Genomic DNA, 23129 nt, shown 5'->3' with positions numbered 1-23129 from the left:
ATACTGACACCTACTGGTGTGGATGTATGAAGCTTGTGTATTAACTGCTGTTCACTTCATTTTCATTCATTTGTAAAGTGCCTTGAGCACTGAGAAAGTACTATATAATAGTGAATGAATAATTGTTGTTATTGATATTGTTGTCTTTATTACTGTTAGACATGGAAGCCCCATGAGAAGGCAACCCGCTCCATAAATCAGAAGAGTATTGATTGCATGTGAGTATTTATCATTTTAATTATATTCACTGCAGGTTCTACTCACTGTATGTATGAAACTTTTTTTTTTTTAATTAAAGAAAAAGTAACTGAATGCACCTTATTTGATCACCATATTCCTCAAGTGTCACTGCAACAAATTGCTTGTATGGTCTGCTATGTGTTCTGAATGTCATCAGTGTGTCTTCTCATCTGAAACCATGGCACAACATCCCCAGAGTCCCACTGACACAATTAAATCTCTTTTATTAGGTCAGATGGATAATTTCATCTGTCTGTCCCCATCTCCTCAAAGCCATTAATCCAAACTAGACTCAGAATAACGTGCTGGCAAAGGCTCTTCGCATTCAAATGAATCCATTGGAGATGCTGCCTCAATGAACAAAACAACATCAGTTTCCATAACCAAGCTAAAAAAAGCATAACGTTAGAGAAGAGGACAAATGCGTAACGCTTAATGGTTGTCAAAACTAGAATTAGAGTCAACAGAGCATTTCTTTCCTTTTACTTAACACTGTTTTGTAATCTTTTGGGGTAGATATATTATGTAAGTTTAGCAGACCTCTATCAAGCACTTCTTCCCGTTTCTTGTAGAAACACAAGAGTTTTCAATATGGCTCCATTAGTTAATAATATTCCAACAGACTGCATAACCATTGTGACATCATCAGGATGCGCTCTTCTCTTAAGGGGGAGGGGTTATGAGACAGTCCAATACATGGGAACTGGACAACAAGGTTCACAAAACACCTGCTAACATTAGTACAGAGGATGTTGTACCTTTGAGAAAGGTATAGATAACAACTTGCTCAAACCACTATAGTACAGCAAACCGAGAGGCAAAACAAAATCGATATCAAAGGACAAATTACAAACACTTGAATTAGCCCTTGAATTGAAACAGTTCAGAAATTGAGTTGAGATGCCCAAATTCAAGAGAGAGAAAAAGGAGACAGAAAGTAACAGGCGTTGGCAGGTGAGCGTGAACTGAACATCGACCTCTCTGCTTCTCTTCTGTATTGAGAGAGTGGATCTCAATGGATCAGAGTGAGTTCAAAGGTCACTAGCCTAATCGTTGACCTTCATCTTCTGCGCTTAAATGTGGCTTTGAATCGTGTGCTTTCACTCTATTCTCTACTAAAAGATTCAGTTCTGCCACTCAAAACATTTTAATATCCTCATTCGATCATGTAATTTTATTTTGTAATGCCAGAGCCCCATTGTATATATCATTATAATAGAGCATTTCTTCTTTTTCCGTCTTCATGTTCTTTGTTCATCAGTCAATTTTTCAATACCTGGGAAATGAAAAGCACCGGGGACGTTGGATTTAAAGGGACAGAGAAATCTCAGAGCGAGGGTGCTGTGCTGTAGCTGTGCCCGTTTCGAGTCCGCTTTTAGAAAGGGACGAAGCACATGTTTGTCCAAGGGATGGGGGGAATTGTGGGGAAAAGGGGAGAGACTCGAGAAGAGAGGTTTTCTATCAGGGTTAGGGTGTGACATGGAGGGGGGGGGGGGGGGGGGGGGGGTTGTGTCGGGCCGAATTAACCCAATGACTCTTTCCCACTCTCACGCACATGCTGACCGGTCTTACTCATCTTCATCTCTGTCAGCTGGATGTATCGCAGCACGTTTGTGTCTGGATAGAGAGAGGATGAAGTATATAAGAACATAAGAAGAGCAAAGGGAGAAAGAAATAAAGACACCAGCATAAGACTAAAACTTGCCTCGTTAGATCACATCAACATAACATAAATACAGCTAAATGGTTTACATATTATGATTCTCAGCTGTTGAATCGCGGCAATGTTATTAAAATAAAGCTAATATATATAGATCAAAAACTGAAACAATAATCAGAAATGTTTATTTATTAAGTGAATTAAGTTCTAAATTAGTAAAACTGAAATAAAAATAAATCCAAACTATATAGAAATAAAAGACTAATAAAATGACAAAAGCAGATAACAATGCTAAAACCTAAACCTAAATTAAAATGAAAATGGGAAATAACAATAAAAGCTCATTCAAAATATGAATTAATACTATAATATTACATAAATAATGCTAAAATAATACTGGGTTTATATTAATAAATATATTAATAATTTACTAGTCTAATAAATAATAATATAATAAGTTCTATAATCATTTCTATAATAAAAATATATTGATAATTAATATAATGCCTTATAACAGTCATCTTTTAAGAAGTTTTAAAATAAATATCCATTATTTATGTTGTTACACATAATTTTTTTTGTCTAAATTCACTAAGAAAAAAACAATTGATTTAAAACAATTGATTTTAATATTTATTTAGACAAAATAGACAATATCAGACATAACATGAAGATAATTATCAGATTAGCAGTATCGGACAGAATTTTAATATCTGTGAATCCCTAAGAAACTACTTAAGTTATTGCTTAGGTCAATTGTAAAATCTGGAACATGAAAGTAAAACCATTTGAGAAGCACTACTGTGTATGATAATGAAGCTACCTGTGGGTTCACGACACTTGGCGTCGCGTAGGTAACGCAGGGCACACTCGTAGTCTCCCAGGTGGTAGAAGGCAATCCCAGCACGGTACATGGCCTTAAAGTGATCCTGCTGGTGTCCGAGTACCTTCAAACAGTATTCCTTAACCCGCTCATAATTCACCAGCTCCGACTGCAGCAAGCACGCTATGCAGGAGAAAAAAAGAGGAGAGGAATTAGTACAGTCAAAAGGACAGGACAAAACAATAAAACAGCTAAAATGAATAAATCAATGAACAGCTAGGGAGAAGGGAGTAAAAATAGCCATGAAATATACTGGTCTTCAAAGCCCTGGACTGATAGATAAAGTTGAAAAAGGGACAGTATGTTTTCTCGAAATCATCAGTTGCACTGAAGGTCTGAGAACAGCAGTTTTTAATGCTATTGTCTCGGATAACCACATTAGCAAGTGAAGGCCTAATTGCATCTTTTAGCCACCCTAGGCTCAGTGACACAGATTAATTGTTTTATCTGCTGTCTAAAGAGAAAATAAACCAACGAGACACATCCTAATCTAAAACTGATGCTTAGAAGATGTGTCTGAAAATGCGCATGCTTTATCGAAAAAAAGAGATGAATGTTTAAAGGTGTGTGTGTGTGTGTATAATTTAGTGTGCTATAGTGTGTGCTATAATACTTCCACTTTGATTAAAAAGTATACAGGATTTTGAAATTATAATGGCTAATGACAGATAATAATATGAAAATTTTCCACATCCATATTTCACTGAATGAATTAAATATGGAGGTCTTTGGTTCAAAAAAAGCTGCAGCTAATTAGATGCATTGGCCCTGAAAGAACATCTGCAAGGCAAATTAATTACTGCGGTGCCTGCTAGGCAGCTGGTTCATGTCAACCCCTCGTCCAATCAGGGTTATTTATTCCAACAGCAGATGACATGGCTGGACACTGATGGTTGGGGCTGGGAAACTCAATTTCATATTTCAATTTGAGCTTACTGGTTGTAGTGTGTGTATGTGGAGTGTGTCTGGAATCTTCAGGCGTTTAGGACTGTCTGCAATTCAACTCATCATTTAAGCACTTGCATAACCTCACTTCTCCGCAGTTTTCTGATTATGAACTGAATTCACCTTTTACATTATTATGCACTGGCTGAATGAAGGAATGATGTAAGACTGAAAGGTTGGCAAGAGTTGTTTAAGAGTTGTTGTTGTTTTTTAAAGAAATCTCTTATGCTCACCAATGCTGCATTTATTTATTTAATCAAATATATTGTGAATATTGTCAAATATTATTACAATTTTAAATTACTGGTTTCTATTTTAATATAGGCTATTTTAAAATGTATTACAATGATGGCAAAGTTGGTCATTACTCCAGTCTTTAGAAATCCTTCTAAATTGCTAATTTGGTGCTCATTTCTTATTATACACTGTAAAAAAGAAAAAGTTGAGCCCACTTAAAATTTTTAAGGCAACCAGCTTCAGCAGCTTTTTGAGTCATCTGAACTTGTTGTTTTAAGTTTATACAACAAAAAGTTGAGAATCTCCTACAAAAATAAGTTGAGAACTCAAAAATCTGCTGAAGCTGGTTGCCTTAAAAATTTAAGTTGGCTCAATTTGTGTTTTTTTTTGTTACAGTGTAGTTGAAAAGTTATAGTTATATTTATAGTTGTGCTGCTTAATATTTTTGTGGAAACCATGCTACAATTTTTGGAAGATTTGTAACATTGTAAATGTCTTTACTGTCACTTTTGATCAATTTAATGTATCCTTGCTGAATAAAAGTATTATTAAAAAAATAATAAAATATACTGGCCCAGCTTTTAGAATGGTATTGTAAATAAATAAATTAATATAAAATTTGTATTTCTATTTTATTTAATTCTATTTTAATGGATTTGTATTTATGTGGTATGTTTTTATGCTATTTAGGTTGGTTAGAATGTTTAATTCCAACCATCTTCAAACATCAAAGTAAAGTGAAAATCTGTGTCCCCACTATATCTTCTAAATATGATCTAGCTCAATACCCGTTTACTGCATCAGTGCGGCACCAATCTTGACCCGGTCTGACTGGCAGAGGTCTGACCTCTGCCAAGGTTAATGTCTGTCTGTGCAGTTGACAGCCTGCTGACCACCAAATACACTGACAAAAGCTGCTGCTTTATATCCACAACCTTCCTCTGTCCTTTGCTGTTAAGCTCCTCCAACCATCAGCCTGTCGCTGACACCTCTGTGGAAATCATGAGTCAGGGGTATCGGCACAAGGCAAGACGTCAGTGGCAGAGACAAAAAAAAACAAAAAGATCAGTCCACCACAAATTCATACTCTACTACAAGGCCATTTTTCACCACACAAACTCTACACAGCATTCAAAGTGTCACATTGGCAGTAAACAAACACAACCATCTATAAAAATCACAAATAAATGAAAAATGAGTGACAGACCAATATATGTGCCAGGATGATTCATTAAGTTATAGAACCATGTTCAACCGGCCGATTCACAGTTTGTGTCAGTCCCTAAATCTACCAACAGCCAAGTAAGCCAAGTTAATAAATCATTTAATTAAATAAAATATAATATAATAATTTTAAAAGTAAGGGAATTCTGGAGAAACAGGATGAGAACAATGTACTACATGAAAAACTATCAACCATCAAAGACATCCAGAAACCTTTGTATTCCTCAACAGCATTATCAAAGCCCTAGGGTCTGTGGGCATGCTGGGAAAATCATGACATAAACACCAGAAAACTGAGATGGCTCATAAAAGGAAGGCCGTGTGCTGCTGTACAGACATAAACTAAAGCAAACATCTGCTGACTTCTCAAACAGCTGTTAAGTCAGACACATATAGTCAGTGGAGGAAAGGGAAAAAACATGGTCTGCTCAACCTAATGAAGGTTATAAAGACAGAAGCACCAACTAACAAGAGCAGAAGTGAGATAAACGATGATTAGGTGACAAATGAAAAGCTGCGAGAGGAATCATCTTATCTAAATTAGTTCATTATAACTGAAATTTCATTCCGACTAGAGAGTTTGGCTTCCTTTCTCTCCAACCATTGTTATAATTTCCCTCTGGTTTCTCTTTTCTCCCTTTTCCCAATAAAAGATAACACTGTCTAAAATTTCAGGAAAGAAAAAAAACCCTCATAAATAGAAGAATTGTCCTGCAGTACAATAACATTGGGTGTTTGGTTTGTATTTAATTTCCTTCTAAGACAACACAAAGCCTTCTCCTGATGTCATTTCATGCATCCTAACTTTTTGATCTCTGTTTTGTGATTAACTGGGCTTGCCTGTCTCATTTCGTCTGGGACGGGAGAGAGAGAAACTGCCTTTCAGCACAGCACCACAATCGCGCTCATCGAGCGTCCTGTCCATCTTCATTCTGAGCAACTGGAACCCTGGCAAGCTCTCAGTGTATACAGTTTCAGGCAATAATGGTCTAATGGCTCCTATCCTGATCTTTCTCTCTCTCTCTCCACAACACACCTACAGGCTCACACACACAAACACACAAATCCTGCAGACTGATTCCTCACACAAGGCGTGGCATTGTGGATACTGCACTTAAGTATCTGTTGAGTGGCTCTATGCTTGTAATAATGATGGCATCACATATTAATGGACCCGATGCACTTTATGCTGCATCATAGTTATATGAGAACATAATTGCTAAGAGCACAGCTAGAAAGCCAGAGCTGGTCATCTGAGCAGGGCAGAGACTAACAGGGTCCATCTTGAGATGATCCAACTTCACTGAGGGGGTTTAATAGATTTGTCACCCTTCACGAAGCTAAATATATCTGCTCTGCTATATACTGACATAGAGACGTGTCAGTTCTCTTGTGTGGTTCATTAGCTTTCAAAAGATTGATTTTTGTGCTAAGAACCCAGATGAACCTCAAAATGAACATTTTGTCATTTCACATTTTTGGGTAAACTATTTGCATTCACCACTTTTTCCTTGGTTTGCAAAAAAAAATTCAGTTGTGTCTCATTTGCATATTCAAAAGCTGCAAATTCAGTCAGTAATGAGTAATGAACTGCACTGCCAAAACTGAAATATGTCCTTATGCCTCAGCTTAAAATATCCTATACTAAATTAGTAATTTTATATAGCAAGGATGCATTAAACTGACCAAAAGAGTGATAGTATGTGTTATAATGTATAAGATTTCTATTTCAAATGAATGCTGTTCTTTGAAACTTTCTGTTAATCAAAGAATCTTAAAAATGCATCACAAATCATGTTACATTTTAATATTAACATTAAAAATAATTATATAAAATTGTAACATTATTATTTTGTATCATTATGTAGAAAAAGAGAAGCAATAGTTAGGAGTGGTTAACAAATGTTCAGGATTCCCCTCATATTATTTACACCTTCACCTAAGAAGAAAAACAAAATAAGCAGCTTTTTTTCCAGATCAGCTACCAGTTAGTAGATGCAAATGTTAGAAAGCAATATAAATTAGCAAAGCAAGAAGAGAACGGATTGTGGTTTGTGAAGCACAGAGAATAGCAAAAAAGTGAGGCAGAGTAGAGGGAGTGAGAACTTGAGGGCAATCGATTTCAAACGGCCTCCTCCCGGAACATCTATCTCCAGCGGACTGGATCACTCCCTCTCTCTTTCTACACTCCTTATTATCTTCTCTCCCTCTCTGTGCTTTTTCTCTGTCCCTTTAGCTCTCTCAGGGGCGCTGCTCTTTTGACAGGTGCAGGGCTGACAGCATCAGGTTAGGGGAGTGGAGCTAATTTAAAGCGGTGTTGGTTTGTGGTGATTACCCTGCTGTCACTCTGATGGTAATTAGTTCTCTTGATGCTTAATGGTTGATGCAGGGACCCATCAGTCTGAATGACACCTCCCTTCCCACTGTGTCGTTACTCACCCGAACACCGACCTCGTCTTGATTTTCCCCTCCACCTACACCACTGCTTAACACCTACTCTCACAAAGCCAGACCTCTGACTCAACAGCAAAAGTCTGTTCCACACCACAACTTGTTCTGAACAAAAACTAACATTTGAACAAATGTTGAACTGTGACTATACTAGATAGAACAATAGATAGAACGATAGATAGATAGATAGATAGAACGTTAGAACGATAGAACGTTAGAACGATAGAACGATAGATAGATAGATAGATAGAACGATAGATAGATAGAACGATAGATAGATAGAACGATAGATAGATAGATAGATAGAATGATAGATAGATAGAACGATAGAACGATAGATAGATAGAACGATAGATAGAACGATAGAACGATAGATCGATAGAACGATCGATAGAACGATCGATAGATAGATGGATAGATGGATAGATGATAGATGGATAGATGGATAGATGGATAGATGGATAGATGGATAGTAAATGGATGGATAGATAGATGGACAGACAGATGGTAAATAGACGAACGTACGGACAGATAGACAGATAGACAGATAGATAGATAGATAGATAGATAGATAGATAGATAGATAGATAGATAGATAGATAGATAGATAGATAGATGAAAAACAAGCTTAAGTGGATTCTACACATTTAAACAATTTGCATAAGGTATCTAGAATTATTTATGGAGCAGAAAAAATACATAGGCTATAATCATTTCTTAATTATAATTTTACTTAACCCTTTTCCTTATTTAAAAGCTGAAATGTGAGGTTTACCATTTTATGAAGATTTAAACTTTTTATATGAACATTTCGTATATTATTAGATAAACTGTTGTCAGTCATGTTGTCATTTAAAATCTGGACATCATTGGTAATGTTATTGTTTTTGTTTATGCAAACAAAAAGTCATTTTATTTGTTGTTTGTTGATTTTAAATATAAAACTTTGGGAAACAATTTGTGTCGTTACTTTTTAAACATTTCCAGCACATTTGAACAATACCGTGATACTACTGATAACCATGATAATTTTGGTCACTATAAACGTGATAAGAAATTTTCATACCGTTATATCTCAGATAGAGCGAACGAACGATAGAACGAATGAACGATAGAACAATAGAATGAACGAACAAACAAACGATAGATAGATACCGCTTCCTATCCTTTCAATTCAAGTTCCAACTCATGAATTTCCAGAAGTACATAATATACCGGAAGTTACATAAAGACAGCCAATCACAATAAAGCTTGTCAGATCAAGAATATACTGAGGCTGAGACTACATGTAACACCCAACCCTAACCTCCTCTCCATCTCATCTAGTGTTCTAGTCACATCTAGTCAGCATAAGCAACCACATATGACATTACGTGGTAATATGTTCACAGTTTACAGTGCAATGATAAATACATGACTCATTTTATCCAATTTAGCGTGATACGTTTGTTTGTATACTAATTTTTTATCACATTATATCAATATCATATAAAACACAGCAGTATAAGCTTCCCGCTTCATGCAGTTTTCAATAAGGCAGTCACTCAACCCTCAGCAAACAAAACATATCACCCCCAACAGGAAGCAGTAACAGCCTGCATTAAAAGCAACAATAGCAGGTCTCAGAATAGTTTAGCAGCAGATGCGCTTAAGCTGGTTTTCAGTCTTATTTAACAAGGCTGAGGGACCCTGAGCTCACATGTATAATTAAAACATTAGTTACTGCGAAGTGCTAGTTCCTCTCTCTTGCACTGAAGCCTGTTGATAATGGCCTTGTCAGTCAGTGCACTGTGGCTTGAAGGAAGCTAAGAGGAAGGCTGCCCTAAATCATGAGGCCCTGAGACTTAGCAGCCGCCGGTGGCTCTTTTTCTTCCCATCCATCCCTGCCCCCTCGGCTTCTCGTCTTTAGCTCACCATTTCTGATTAGGAGTAAATGACCCATTAATTTTGTATGAATCTCATTTCCTTTCCGAGTTTAGTAACTGCGTAGTCACTTTACCCTTCTTCATTCATCATATTGCCTACAAAATCATCTTCCCTTTTTTGTCTTTGTTCTTATTATATTCACATTATGTAATAAGTTTCTAACAGGTTATAGGTGCTGTAAGCTAAATTACACACATAACAGGCATACTACCTGACAGATATCACTGAAGCAGGTTTCCTGAGAAATCACATCTATTTTTGGAACAGCAGCAAGGCTCTATAAATGACAAATAAAGAGTGAGGGGATAATCAACCAGAAAACTAGCCAATTACAATCAATTTGTGATTTCGCAATGGAGCGCAACAGTGCTTGCCCACTTTTTCAGTGGTCTTGGTTCTGGAAGTATTTTCCCCATTCATTTTTCCAATAGTGATTAAAAAAAGGCATTGTTAAAGAACTACAATCCCATAAAGCATTGTGAATGACAAACAAATATAAAACGTTTGATTTACAGTTTTTTTAATTGTGTATATAGAAATAACATTTAATGTTTACTGCTAAATATTAATATACATACAAATATTTATGAATCTTATGGCATGATTTGTTTAATCGCAGTTTTCTGATTGGTTGAGATTTTTTGCAGAATCATGGGAAATGTAGTCTTTCACAAGGAATTACACAGTTAAACATGAAAACTAATTTGAAATATGGAAGATGGCTTCAAAAAAAGCATACAATCGAGTGATAACCTTGGAGTTCATAGTAGACCTGTCTTTTTTTTTTACGTTAAGGTCATTGCACACCGAGTCTGAAATCACGTTTACACATTGCCTCCAAAACTTTTGTCCGTCATTAAAAAATTCAGATCAGGTTCGATTTTCTGCGTTTTCGCATCCACAGCATGCATTTTGATGGGATGGAAGGAAAGGATGAGGAATGCGGAAAAAAACGCATGTGAAAATTACGGACTCCGTATGCAATGACTCACAGTCATTGATTGTAAGTATAAAATACAATATAGTGTGACGAGTCGGCTGCCTCCCCCCTGTCCATCATCACCACCCCGTCCCGTATTCGCCGCCCTTCACCAGGCTCCCGACGGGAGTGGGTGTGTGAGAGAGGAGGGGCGCTGAACACCTATAGGGCTGGCGGCGCCTCTCCTCGGTAGACCGGTCTCTTCCCCGTGCATGCACGCTGGTGTCCTCGTGAGTGCAGGAAGGGAGCGTCGAGGAGGACTGCCGCACCCGTTAGGCGGCTGACGGGCCAGGATGCCGGGCCGTCGAGTCCCCCAGAAGCGCCGGGAACCCAGGAGATGGACGAAGCCGCGCAAGAGACGCCGCCGCCACTCGCTCCCGGCCCCGAGAGGGGAGCGCGTGCGGCCACCGGACTCCGCCCCTTCCCTGACGAACACTACCCTCCTTCACTAGCCCCGCGGCACAGCGAGGACACCAGGTTCCCCATTCCTTTGGACACTTTATTTTCCCTGGACACTTTATTTTTCCCCTTTATTTGTTTAATAAAAACCTCTCCGAGGCTTGACGCCACACCCACTGTGTCTGTCGTACTTTGCTCCTCCCGCCACAATAGTTAAAATTTATATTCAAATACAAAAAGAAAGAAAGAAATGGAAAATTTGGGCAGGGAGACTTATATCACACATGAGTGTGGGAGGTCTCTGCTGAGCTCTTTTGTTGCTGTGCACATTTCCATGGAAACAATAACTTTTCTGATTGGTGGATCTCTATTCATGGATTATGGGTAATGTAGTCTTCTACCTAGAATTAGGCTAGTAAACATGATTTTCATGGTACTCTTGTTGAAGATTGACAAGGAAGAGAAGAAATTGTTGAATAAAGTCAACAATTTTTCTTTGCGCGCAAAAAGTATTCATAAAATTAAGGTTGAACCACTGATGTCACATGGACTATTTTAATGATGTCCTTACTACTTTTCTGGGCTTTGAACGTGGTAGTTGCATTGCTGTCTATCCAGGATCAGAAAGCTCTCAGATTTCTTCAAGAATAAATATCATAATTTGGGTTTCGAAGATGAGCAAAGGTCTCAAGGTCTCATCTCAGAGCTGCCAAGCCTGTGTTGAAACGTTGATATCATTAAAAATCTATTTGGAGAAAATGAATATGATTTTACTCCTGGAAGGGGTGGGGTTTGGAGGGAGCCCCTTTATTAAGGGGCTGAAGTGATACTGATTGCTAGAGTGGGTGATGGTGAAGCCTGCAGTCATGCACTGAACGCTGAGCTGTTCTCTAAAGGGACTCGATGAGGCCCACTCACCATATTTTGCTTACCACCCCTTCCCCCCTTTCATCTTTTCCCTGAGCCTTTCTCTCCCTCTGACCATCTGTAATCACAGAACGACAGCCTTGTTCACCACACCATGCACATGTACGCCGGGGGAGCTGACAGCATATATGACTTTGCAGTTTTAAACCTAATAAGAAAAAAAACAACAACCATCTCAGATTCTTATTTCACATTAATGAAGAAAATTACCGCCATTTTTGTCATCTCTAGCTGATAAAATACACATTTTGCAGATATTTGTATTAAATAGTCTAATAGAAAATTGACCAAAAATATTATGACTCATCTTCTCCACAGGGGTGTATTCTTCTTTTTTTTGGTCTATTGGGACATGTAAAAATGCTCTCTGGAAAGAGAATGCGCTTGCCACCTTAATTATAAATAAAAAAGCACTTGCCACTGATCTAATGCTGCAACAGACAGTGTACAGACTGCAATGTTTCACTCTTCTTACCTCAAAGCCCTCACAGTCATCAATATCCACTGTCCTATCTGCATGGATTACCCACAGTGCAACATGGATTGCGGCGAGAAAAAGGTTAGATTACTCAGTCAGATCTGCTCGCAAGCTGCTGAACCTCAGCAAAGAGAGAATCGTTGAGCATGTTTAAGAGAGGATGAAATATTAATGGGGTATCCCTGCAGCTCCCTCCCATTAAGCCCTCAAACACCATATGCACATGCTGACAGTAATCAAAACATCCCTGTATGAACACTTGATCGAATGCCTGTGATTTAAAATGTGCAGAGATTGTTTTTTTTTTTTTTGATTCAGTAATTGAATTTTGATGCTGAGGCTAGAGGATGATGAGCAGACTGCGGCCGGCTGGATTCCCAGTTAAAACCCTTAAGCGATGCACTTAGGACCAGAGGTTTCAGTAAACCATTATGACTGTATGGAAACATCACCAATGTAACTCCACTTAGACATGGGCATTAACAGAGATTTGATGAATATGCATAACAGCAGAAAGAGCTAGATGATATAGATCCTTAGAGAGGTCACAATACTTTTTTTTTTATCAATGATTTTTTGGGACAAACTTTTCACAAAGTGCTAAAATCTGGACATTATACATCATTTTGTACACTGCAAAATAATATCAAATAATGGAAAAAAAAATTATATAAAATAATAAAGGGGAAAAAATAAAATGACAGAATAATTTGAGAATTCATGACCACAACACATGGAGGTTTTCACTTGGACATCTCCAGGCGGTTGTCGCTGACCCGTAGTGTTGAAGTTAATGAGGAGGGTTGTCGACTGTCCCTGAATGACTTTGCATCCTAGAAATGGCCAACGGTGCATCAGCGGTACGGCCCCCTACAGCGGTCGCACACAGCTCACGCTCAGAGGACAAACACCACCAGACGACAACAGCTTTTTGCTTTTGGACTAAGCAGGGGAACATTGGCTCCTCCACTGAAAACAGCATAATTACACTTTTGTTAACAACTCTGTTGACAGTTCAAGCAGCAGGAATTAGAACATCCTGTATGTTCACTGTTACTTGGATTTAAGTAGATTTCTAGAAATAAATGCTTGTTTTTTCTGAATGTTTTGTTGCAGTCATATTTCTAAATTGAGAAGTTCTCAAGAGCATCATGCTGGCCAGCTTCCAAAGATCTTAAAATATTCTTGGCGCAACAATGTCCTTGGCAGTTTGGATTACAGTGAGTGACATCTTGTCAAGTCCACTGAAAATAGCTATAGGCCGCAGCAAGTTTACACTGAAGGAATAGTTTGGCCAAAGTTTTGTCATTATTTGCATTACTGGTCGGACTTCATCTCTTTCATGGAATGCAAAAGGAGAAATCCTGAAGTTTGTACTGGATGCTGTTTTCCCACACTCTAATGGTAAACTGTAACTATACAGCACTTTACATTTTGGTGACAAATTCATATGAATATGTACAAACTCATATGTTTTCATACAATCTGCTTGCACCTCACTGAGGGTTAGGTTTAGGAGTGGATATTCAAGCTTCAGTTTTCACAACTCAAATCATCCAAATTTGCCACAAATATGCCAAAACACAAAAATATTTGTGTTTGTTAATTGAGATTGGGTTGTGTTTTACATGGTTATAATAAATGAGGACTATAGCTGCAACAACTAATCGATAAAATCGATTATTATCGATTATGAAAATCATCGACAACGATTCTCATTAACGATTAATCGGGTCTGCCCACAGTGCACGTCCAACTTCAGCTGGTTAGTCAAATTACGGCACTGAATAATGCATTTCTATGGACAAAATGCATCTAAAAATAGTGGAGGAAACAGAATGAGATTCTGCCGGAGAAGCACGTGATCCAAGCTGCCCAAAACATGATAATTCTTTATTTTAAGCTTTAAGTTAATGCATAAGAGTAATGGCTTGCCCTGTCAGGCGCTTTGACAGATGCGTGTGCGTCCTCAGCGCAAAAACGTTCAGTTTACGGTCATATCCTTATCTATAAATGCCACAAATTCACGCGAGCATTTCCATTTTTGCATAAAGGTCCGTCCTGACAGTCTGTGTTAAGTTTAAAATACCGAATGAGCGCCGGCGCGGCGGGCGCGCGCACGCGCGTCAGACGGACAGAACACAGTAGAGAGGGAGACAATTAATAGGCTTTTCAGCGCAAACATATCCATTGTGCTGAATTATCTGTTGTTGAAAGTTAATTTAAGGTTTAAAAGTCAACATGCAGTGCGAATATTTTATGAGAGTAGGAACTTTAAAGGGATAACAGCGTGTAATTGTCTGTCTGAATATAAACATGAGACGCTCCATAACGGCCTTTTACAGGATAAAGAAATGACGAGGTGACTGTGATCAAAGTAGTTCCTGCAGAACATTACTCTTACCTGTTGGTTAACACTGAGTTTGTGTTTTTATTCGTCTTTATCTTTATTATTTTAATTTTTAATAGAGGTTTAAACTATATTCAATTTTTACAATGCTTAACAAATTTATGTAAGTTTTTTAACAATGTGTTTATGTAAGGTTTGTGCCACTGCTGCTCTAAAGTAACAGTATTGGTGATAACCAAAATCATTTTTCGGCTTTCTGTACTGGTTAGTACTCCAATATGTGTAAGCTCTTTAGTAACAGTAGTAGGCTATTTTTAATGCTATAATATCATTATTGCTGTTATCTATGAAAGAAAACCAGAGCACTTATTTTTTTTTTGTATTTTTTATTTGAGTATTTTTTTTTTCGCGATACCCAATTGCAGTCAAAAAGTACATAATACCAGCAAGAATGCAAGCTGTTATGAGGACATTTTTTTATTATTATGTCCAATAAATGACAATAACATTTTTAAATTTAAACAAATTTTTGACAAATTTCTAAAATATGTTTTCTCTTTATTATGATAAGTGGTCTAATAAATTAAGCACTGTATGATTTCATAGCATTCAGTTGTCATGTTTGTTTGAAGGACATTGGGCAGAATGTGGAATAGTGTTTTTTTTGGTCAATATTTTTTTAATCCGATTAATCGAAAGAATAATCGGCCAACTAATCGATTATCAAAATAATCGTTAGTTGCAGCCCTAGAGGACTGAAGTGTTCAAGCTGCAAAAAGGACACAAATCACTATAAAAACATCTCAAAATATATAATACCAATTGAATCATGCACCATATTCCAAGTCTTCTGAAGCCATGAGATCATTTTCTGAGAAACAGGCTGAAATTGAAAGCGATAGTTCACCCAAAAATGAAAATTCTGTCATTAATTACTCACCCTCATGTCGTTCCAAACCTGTAAGACCTTCGTTCATCAAAAAATCTATTTTTGATGCAAAAGCCGAAATCTGAAAGCTTTCTGACCCTGGATAGACAGCAACGGAACTGACATGTTCAACACCCAGAAAGGTAGTAAGGACATTGTTAAAATAGTCCATGTGATATTAGTGGTTCAACCTTAACGTTATAAAGCTACGTGCATACGTCATTTACTAACAATATTACCCAAAGCATTTGTATGACTGCAGATTAGTTTTGAACCACTTTCATGACTTATTTTTTGCCCTTTTTGAAGCTTGAATGCTTCAGTCCCCCAGTCAGTGTAAATGCATGGAACCAGAAGCCAGTATAATTGTATTGTAAAGCTAGTAAAATCAGAGGAAAGACATTCATACAGGTTTGGAACTAAATAAGGGTGAATATATGACGACAGAACATTTATTTTCTCTGATATCAAATATTTTTACATAAACCATTAATTCCCTACACCACTTTCAACATACTTTTTTAAAAAGGAAAATCCTGTCTCGCTGAAGTAAAAATGCAACACCAGACTTTTCCAGGGTTTTCATTTTAAACCCTGCACACAAAAGGTTGCATCTGGAGCTGTGTGCTGCTGTCAGCATCACTACAACCATCTGGAGCTCAAACCTATTTTATTTAAAACAGATTCACACATAAACATGTGCAAGCTCACATGTAGGCTTTCTAGGTGCAGAGCTTCCCCAAAACAACAGCAATGCATGAGAAAAAGCGTCCAACATTAAAATACAATATCACCAAGAAAATCTCTCACTGAGGGTGAGCAAATAATGACAGAATTTTCATTTTTAGTTGAACTATGCCTTTAATTTTGAGACACTACACCACTCCGCTAAACTGTTTACAATAAGGCCTTTACACAGAAGCATTTCAGGTCAGGAGAAATCTTAAGTGGCCCTTAGAGAGATTTTCTTGAGGGAGGACTAGCACTGTGTTGACGCACAGGGGTGTGCTTCCTCTCACCCTCTCTCGCTCTCTCTCTCTCTCTCGCAAACACCCATCAGTACATGACTCAGCATCATAAGACATTGCCGGGAGTTGCTTAGGTCCTTACAGGAGAGTTTTTTGTTTTTATGATGTGCTTACAACAGGATATAAATCTGCAGCAGTATAAAAGTGCTTTGTAACATGTCCTGTTATAGATATGCTAGGATGTTCTTGAACACAAGAGGTTTCATGAGAGTAGTGCATGAACAGATGCTGCATATCTACAACTAGCTATACTTTTGTTCAGCGAGGATGCATTAATCAAAAGTGAGACATTTATAATGTGACAAAAGATTTCAGTTTCAAATAAATGAAGTCCTTTTGAATTTTATATTTAATCGAAGGATCCAAAAAATTGCTATACAAAAATATTAAGCAGCACAACTGATTTCAACTTTGATAATAATGAGAAATGTTTGTTGAGCACCAAATCAGCATGATTTGTAGGATGAGGAATGGAGCAATGGCTGTTGGAATTTCAGGGATAAAATTACATTTGAAAATATATTAAAATAGAAATTGTAATAATATTTCACAATTCAAACAGTTTTCCTCTGCTATATCAAATAAATGCAGCCTTGGTTATCTTTAAATGATCAGACTTTTTAGCTGTAGTTTATCTTGTATATTGCTTATATTATTCATATAATTAATGCATTAATGTGTAGCTTATGCTGATGTGAACTTACTAGACCATACAGTCAAATTGTATTATTTATAATATTCTTGAACCAAATCTTCACCTTGATTCTAGTCGTGTGGCCTGTAGATGTTCCACATTGATTTGGCATTTAGACCTAATATCAAGCCAGTTTTATTTTCTCTCAGATATCTTTGATATTATCATTTAATACAAAGTAATAATTATTCCATAGACTGAGTAGCAGAGCTCATCTGAGATGTCAATCAAGATCAGATCATTTAAATAAAGTTGCCAGTAGCCCACTGATTGCTTATTTATCTATATAAGTGCAAGTTTGCGCTTCTGAAGTCGGTATCTTAGTTTGGACAAGCAAATATCTATTAGAAATATGCTTTCAAAGCAAGCCATCAAAATTTTAATATTAGCCATGTAACTTCAGTGGCTGACTGAAGAGCTCCTAGTACTTCCCTAACTGCAATGACAGCAGTTCTTATAGATGCATTCTTAGCTTTGGTGGCCATTCATCTTTTTACAAGGAAAAATGACCCAAAACTTCAGCATTACAGTGTAGAGGGACCTAAACAACATGTTCAGGTTCTACAGACCCAGAAGATTTAAGCAGACATTCAGTCTCTCTGAATATCCACGAACACATACACCCTGCCAAACCTGTCTGAACCAGTACTTTGTGATCTCTCTCATTTTCTCCTCCATCCCCCCAGGCCGCTATAACATAATACAGTGTACTGTACAGTAAGTAAAGCCTGTGCCCAGAGGAACCCTATGGCTATGCCATGCCATCTGCGGGCCTGGCACCAGCTGCCTCTGCTGGCCAACCACCATGATAATTAACACAGACACCTCGCTCCGTCACATTTCATGTACTCTTCACCTTGCATTCATACCTCATGCACATCAGAAAGTCTTCCAGACAGAGAGATCTGGCAGATGAAAAAAGCGTCTTTAATATTTCTTTCCTTTTTAAGCGTTTGGCTTTTGGGACAGCGATAAGGACGTTTCCTTGAGTTGATGAATGTAATGCAACCCCTATCTGGACTCTCCAGAGTCAGGCAAGCAAAGAGAGGAATACAGAGAGAAAGTCTTGATTTCATTTTAATACGGCCTCTTCTAATTGGACATCAGGGTTGAGAAGTTCATTGACTGTCGCTGTCTGTTGTAATGTGAGAACAAAAGGTCAGTGAGCATTATATAGAGACATGATTCCCATGATTTCCCCAAGCCTTCTGATGAAAAGAATACCTGAGCATTTTTATTTGTAAAGTAATAAAAATTCAAGCATACCATTAAGTGTAACACTCACAAAAAGTTGTTTGGTTTAAAACAACTTAAAACAATACAAATTTAATACATATCTGTACAATTAACTAAACCAAGTAAATAGATTTTAAACACCCACTTGAATTTTTATGCATAAGTGATATTCTCAGAAAAAACCTAAACTTGATCATTAAACTGATCAATAGTAACAGTAAAGATTTAAAATAAATAAACAAAAAACCTAAACGTTTATCAAAAATCCTGAAAAAAAAAAAGTTTCACAGTTTCCACAAAAATATTAGGCAGCACATTTAATTTAACAATAATAATAATAATAAATAACATATTAATGATTTCTGAAGGATCGTGTGAAACTGAAAATTGGAGTAATGGCTGCTGAAAATTCAGCTTCGTCATCAATGGAATAAATTATATTTTATTATAAATACATTATTGTATATAATATTGTATTAAAATGAAACAGTTATTTTAATATTTTAATTATAATTACATTTCATAATCTTACAATTTATACTGTATTTTGGATCAAATAAATGCAGTCTTGGTGAGCATGAGACTTCTTTATAATATTACATAATATTACTGAACCCAAACTTATTCTCTGAAAAATTATGTTATGCAATTTTGCTTTTCAAGAAAATGTATCTTGTTTAAAGATGCTTAGATTTTTTCTTCTTCTGGAAAACACAGTAAAAATACCGATTGAAATGAAAATGTGTCGAAACATGAGCTTAATAAAAACACAACAGCTGGGTTTGTGAGTAATAAAATAAAAGCTTATCCAAACAGCTTCATTCTGTTTGCATTAGCATTATTGTCTCTGATATTACAGCTTGAAATGTGCTAAAATTACATGGTGTTGATTTTATGCCGCAGTGAATTCACAAGCTCTCAGTTTCAGCGCTTATATCTGGCACTGCCTCGAGCGAACGGTGGTTTGACAGAATGCAATATAAATCACAACACATTAAACAAACGTGCACTCTTCCCACCATACACTACTGAAGAGCATGTTAGTCTAATGAATACTCTTGGCTGTTGGGAGTAGATGAAGTAAACTAATAGCTATATGACATTGTAAACATTATTTGTTCTTATTTTCTAGCTTCAGTGAGATTAAAAAGCAAACAACAGCTAGTCTAAGGAGTGTGCTGAAAAAGAGTTTCTCTGTATCTTGCGTAACTGCACTACCAAAAAAAAGTTGACCAAATGTAGGCATAACCCACTTAGAAATGCTGTCCTGTCCTCTTGGGAATGCACGGCTTATGGTGTTATAAGGATGGCAAATAAACCATTCATCATCTTGCGGTTCAGACAGATTTAGGTAATTGTACTTGGCACAAGTATTTCTTGATTTTTGTTTATCATGTAAACAATACAAAAGCTTTAAGCCTATACTTTTTTGCAAGCTAGCTCTCACATCTCTTTGCATGTTTTGATATCTTCCTCTTTCAGTTGAGCTCCAGACGTAGCATATTGTATGGTCTCTTGTCCTGTCAAGACTGACTTATGACACCTTGCTGAGCCAAGACTCTGTGTGTTCACTAGAGACGACTCAGCAGGCTTTGTAAAAGAGTGCACAGAAGTTGCTGTGGCTGGCTGAAGTTGAACAATACAGAACAAACCCAGTTTAGAAGGCCCTTTACCTCACATACACACACACAACAGATTCAGATCACCACAGTAGGCTATTCTATTTGCTCCCTCCCTCCCCATCACTCCTTATACTTGGCAAACCACACCACCCAGTACAATCGCTGAGGCCAGTGACAGCACACAAGCAATGGGCTAATTGTCACGTGATTGTTGGAAACAGAACGCCATGTAGGCACAATACAGCAAGCAGTTTTTGCATAGAAAGTCAGTTGTGTTATGGATCAAATACTGTGGCAACACATCACCAGATGAGAACCTGAGTCTTTGAGAATGAGTCTTTGATATCTAAAGTCATCCAAACCAGAGGAAAAGAAAGTACAGTGTTGACAAAACCCAGACGAGGGACGAAACTCCGTCTGCATCCTCCATGCATCTCAACCCTCAGAGGCCCTAAACACTGTATGTAACTATAAAATGCATCTTTATATAAGCATTTATGTAAGTTCTCTATATATTATAAATTATGACTGCAGGAGGACAAACAAAGGAAGGTGACTGTGGGAGGGAATTTTAAACAAATGGAAATTTTGCAGCGGTGACCGCACTGGTGAAATGTACCATTCTCTCTTTTTCACGCCTTAATGCTTCCCCCAGAGGGCCTTAAGTGTTTGCCACATTTGTGACATTCAAGCCTAACCTCAAATCGGCCACCATGCGAGACCACCAGAGACATCAAAGGCTATGAACACCAGGCATCGCACCCATCCAGCTCAAGCAGATGTGCATGAGTATTAACCAATATTCTTCAAATGAGCAAACACAGTTAGCATCTGTGATCCTTTTTATGTTATCCCCTGTTTATTGACAACTAAACTAACAGAGTTTTCAACAAATGGCATTTGGGAAATAATCACATAGTGTTTGGCCTATAATCACATAGTGTTTGTAATTTAAAGACTGGAGATGGAATAAATGCTTGGATGTGTTGTATGTATTGACTAAACATAGCCATAATAAAATGATACTCATTAGACTTTGATTTAGAAGATATCATGTTTCTGCTCGCTTTGTATTTAAAATTCCAGTAAGCTTCAAATTTGAAGCTGTTGTGTTACGAAAACAAGTTGATAACACGTTTTTACATAAAGCCAACAAATACAACAATGATAGGAGTTCATGTGCATAACGAATCTAACATTTGTTGTAGCCTTATATATATATATATATATATATATATATATATATATATATATATGCCTTTATATGGTTAGAGGGGAAATTCTAAATTTCCTATCCACACAAACAAACGTTGATATAGTCAGCTTTTATGTCAGAGGTATGGCGTTCAGTGATTATTTTGTAGAACAAAGCGTTAAAGTCTTTGAGTAATGTTAACACGTTATTTTCACAACAATTGAAACTCGCTAATGCGAAAACAACCCAAGTAAATTCCCGACGGAATCCGTTTACGAACAAAACTAGCTATATTTCTGTAACCGTTTTAAGTTGGCTAGTCATCCTTGTTGGGACTAATACTTCAACCTTTACCTCACCTCACCTAGAACTTGAAAGGCAAATAAAACATGAAATAAAGTGATTAGTGCGCTTACTAGTAAGCTACGTAATAAAAAAAAAACTAGTTTGCGTGTTACGTGTAATCTTCTCGCGCTCTCAAATAATCACAACGTGACATTAAATGAACTTGGCTTATTATGGCACTGGATGAATCCCACTGGCTCAGGAACAATGAAGGCCAAACTGGTTGTTAAGCACAAACGATGGCTTGATTGATTGTTTTCAGTGTTGTCTTCATAAAAACACAATCGTTTTCTTGCTGCGGAATTAGTCTATTTATATTAAAGCTTTTTCTTAGGAACCTATGTATAGCCTCAGGAGTCTCACCTGTCAGACTGTCGTAGCATTCGATCTCGGTGCTCTCCACCGCTCGCCGCTGCTCTTCCGTCAGCTTGGCCGCGGGTTGGTTCAGGAGGTTCACCTCGGATCCGGTGGTCCCGTCGACGACATGGATCCCTTTCAACTGCAGCAGCGCCCTGTGATACTTCCCAATAGCTTCCCGGAATTTCTTCTCCTTGTAGCATCGGTGACCCTCCAGTTTGAAGTCGATCGCTTTCTGTATTTTCGCCTCCATCTCCATCTCCGCGCCGCCGACGCGATACCCTCCACCTCCGCCGTCCCCACCCGCCGCCGCCGCCAGACTCCGGCCCCCAGCCTCCGGATAGCTTTTCAGGCTCTTGATCGAGTGCTGCTTCGCTTCCATCTCGCTCAGGAAGCCATGCTGTGTTGCCTGTGTTCTCTTTAAGGGCTGGAGCAGCGTGCTGTGCATAAAGGATGCGAGCCAAACGGGAACCGAAAAAAACAAGCGCGACCGGAGAGTATGTTCCAGGGGGAGCTAAACACAACACTGAAGATTCAAGACTATTAAAACGCGTTAAAAGAGACAAAGAACAGACTCAAACAGGTGATCGCAGCTGTCTCTCGTTGCACGCCTTTGCACGGAGGTGATGCTGGAGCAGGAGGACTCTTGCCGCCGGCGAGAGCAGCTTCAGCACCACAGACAGCGCAAACGAGCACTAGCGCTAGGCATTATGGGAAGGAATTAAACGTGAGATGCTGCTGCTACTGGTGGATCACGATTACATTAAAGAGCAGCGGTAAATCTCCAAACGTCGTGAAGCCAAATATGAATAAATTATGCAAAGGCTGGTCATCTTTACGTCATTATCATTAAGAAGCACAGGCGAGGTAATTACCGCGGCACTGTGTGGAATCCCTGTTGAGAAATCCAGCTTTATCTGGTAGATGTGTTTTGGAACATGGTGGCTGGTCTAAGATGATCATTAGCTGGTTGATCAGCTACCATTTTAAAATAAATCAAATTAGCTTAACCCCTTTGAGATGAT

The 23129-nt window shown here is 37.8% G+C and overlaps 1 protein-coding gene across 1 annotated transcript; it reads right to left on the bottom strand.

Moving 5' to 3' along the window:
• Positions 1-1762: 1762 nt before the first annotated feature.
• LOC306842675 (tetratricopeptide repeat protein 9A-like) lies at positions 1763-22552 on the bottom strand (the record flags this gene model as incomplete). Its single annotated transcript, XM_079373678.1, has 3 exons — positions 1763-1857; positions 2724-2906; positions 22111-22552. 3 exons carry the CDS (start codon positions 22550-22552, stop codon positions 1763-1765), a joined length of 720 nt encoding a protein of 239 aa, XP_079229804.1.
• Between the last annotated feature and the right edge of the window lie 577 nt (positions 22553-23129).

This window comes from Barbus barbus (genome assembly GCF_936440315.1).
Source record: "Barbus barbus genome assembly, chromosome: 23".
Classification (NCBI taxonomy): Eukaryota; Metazoa; Chordata; class Actinopteri; order Cypriniformes; family Cyprinidae; genus Barbus; species Barbus barbus.
The sequence above is the reverse complement of the archived record's forward strand: the minus strand, read 5'-3'. Positions and strand labels throughout refer to the sequence as shown.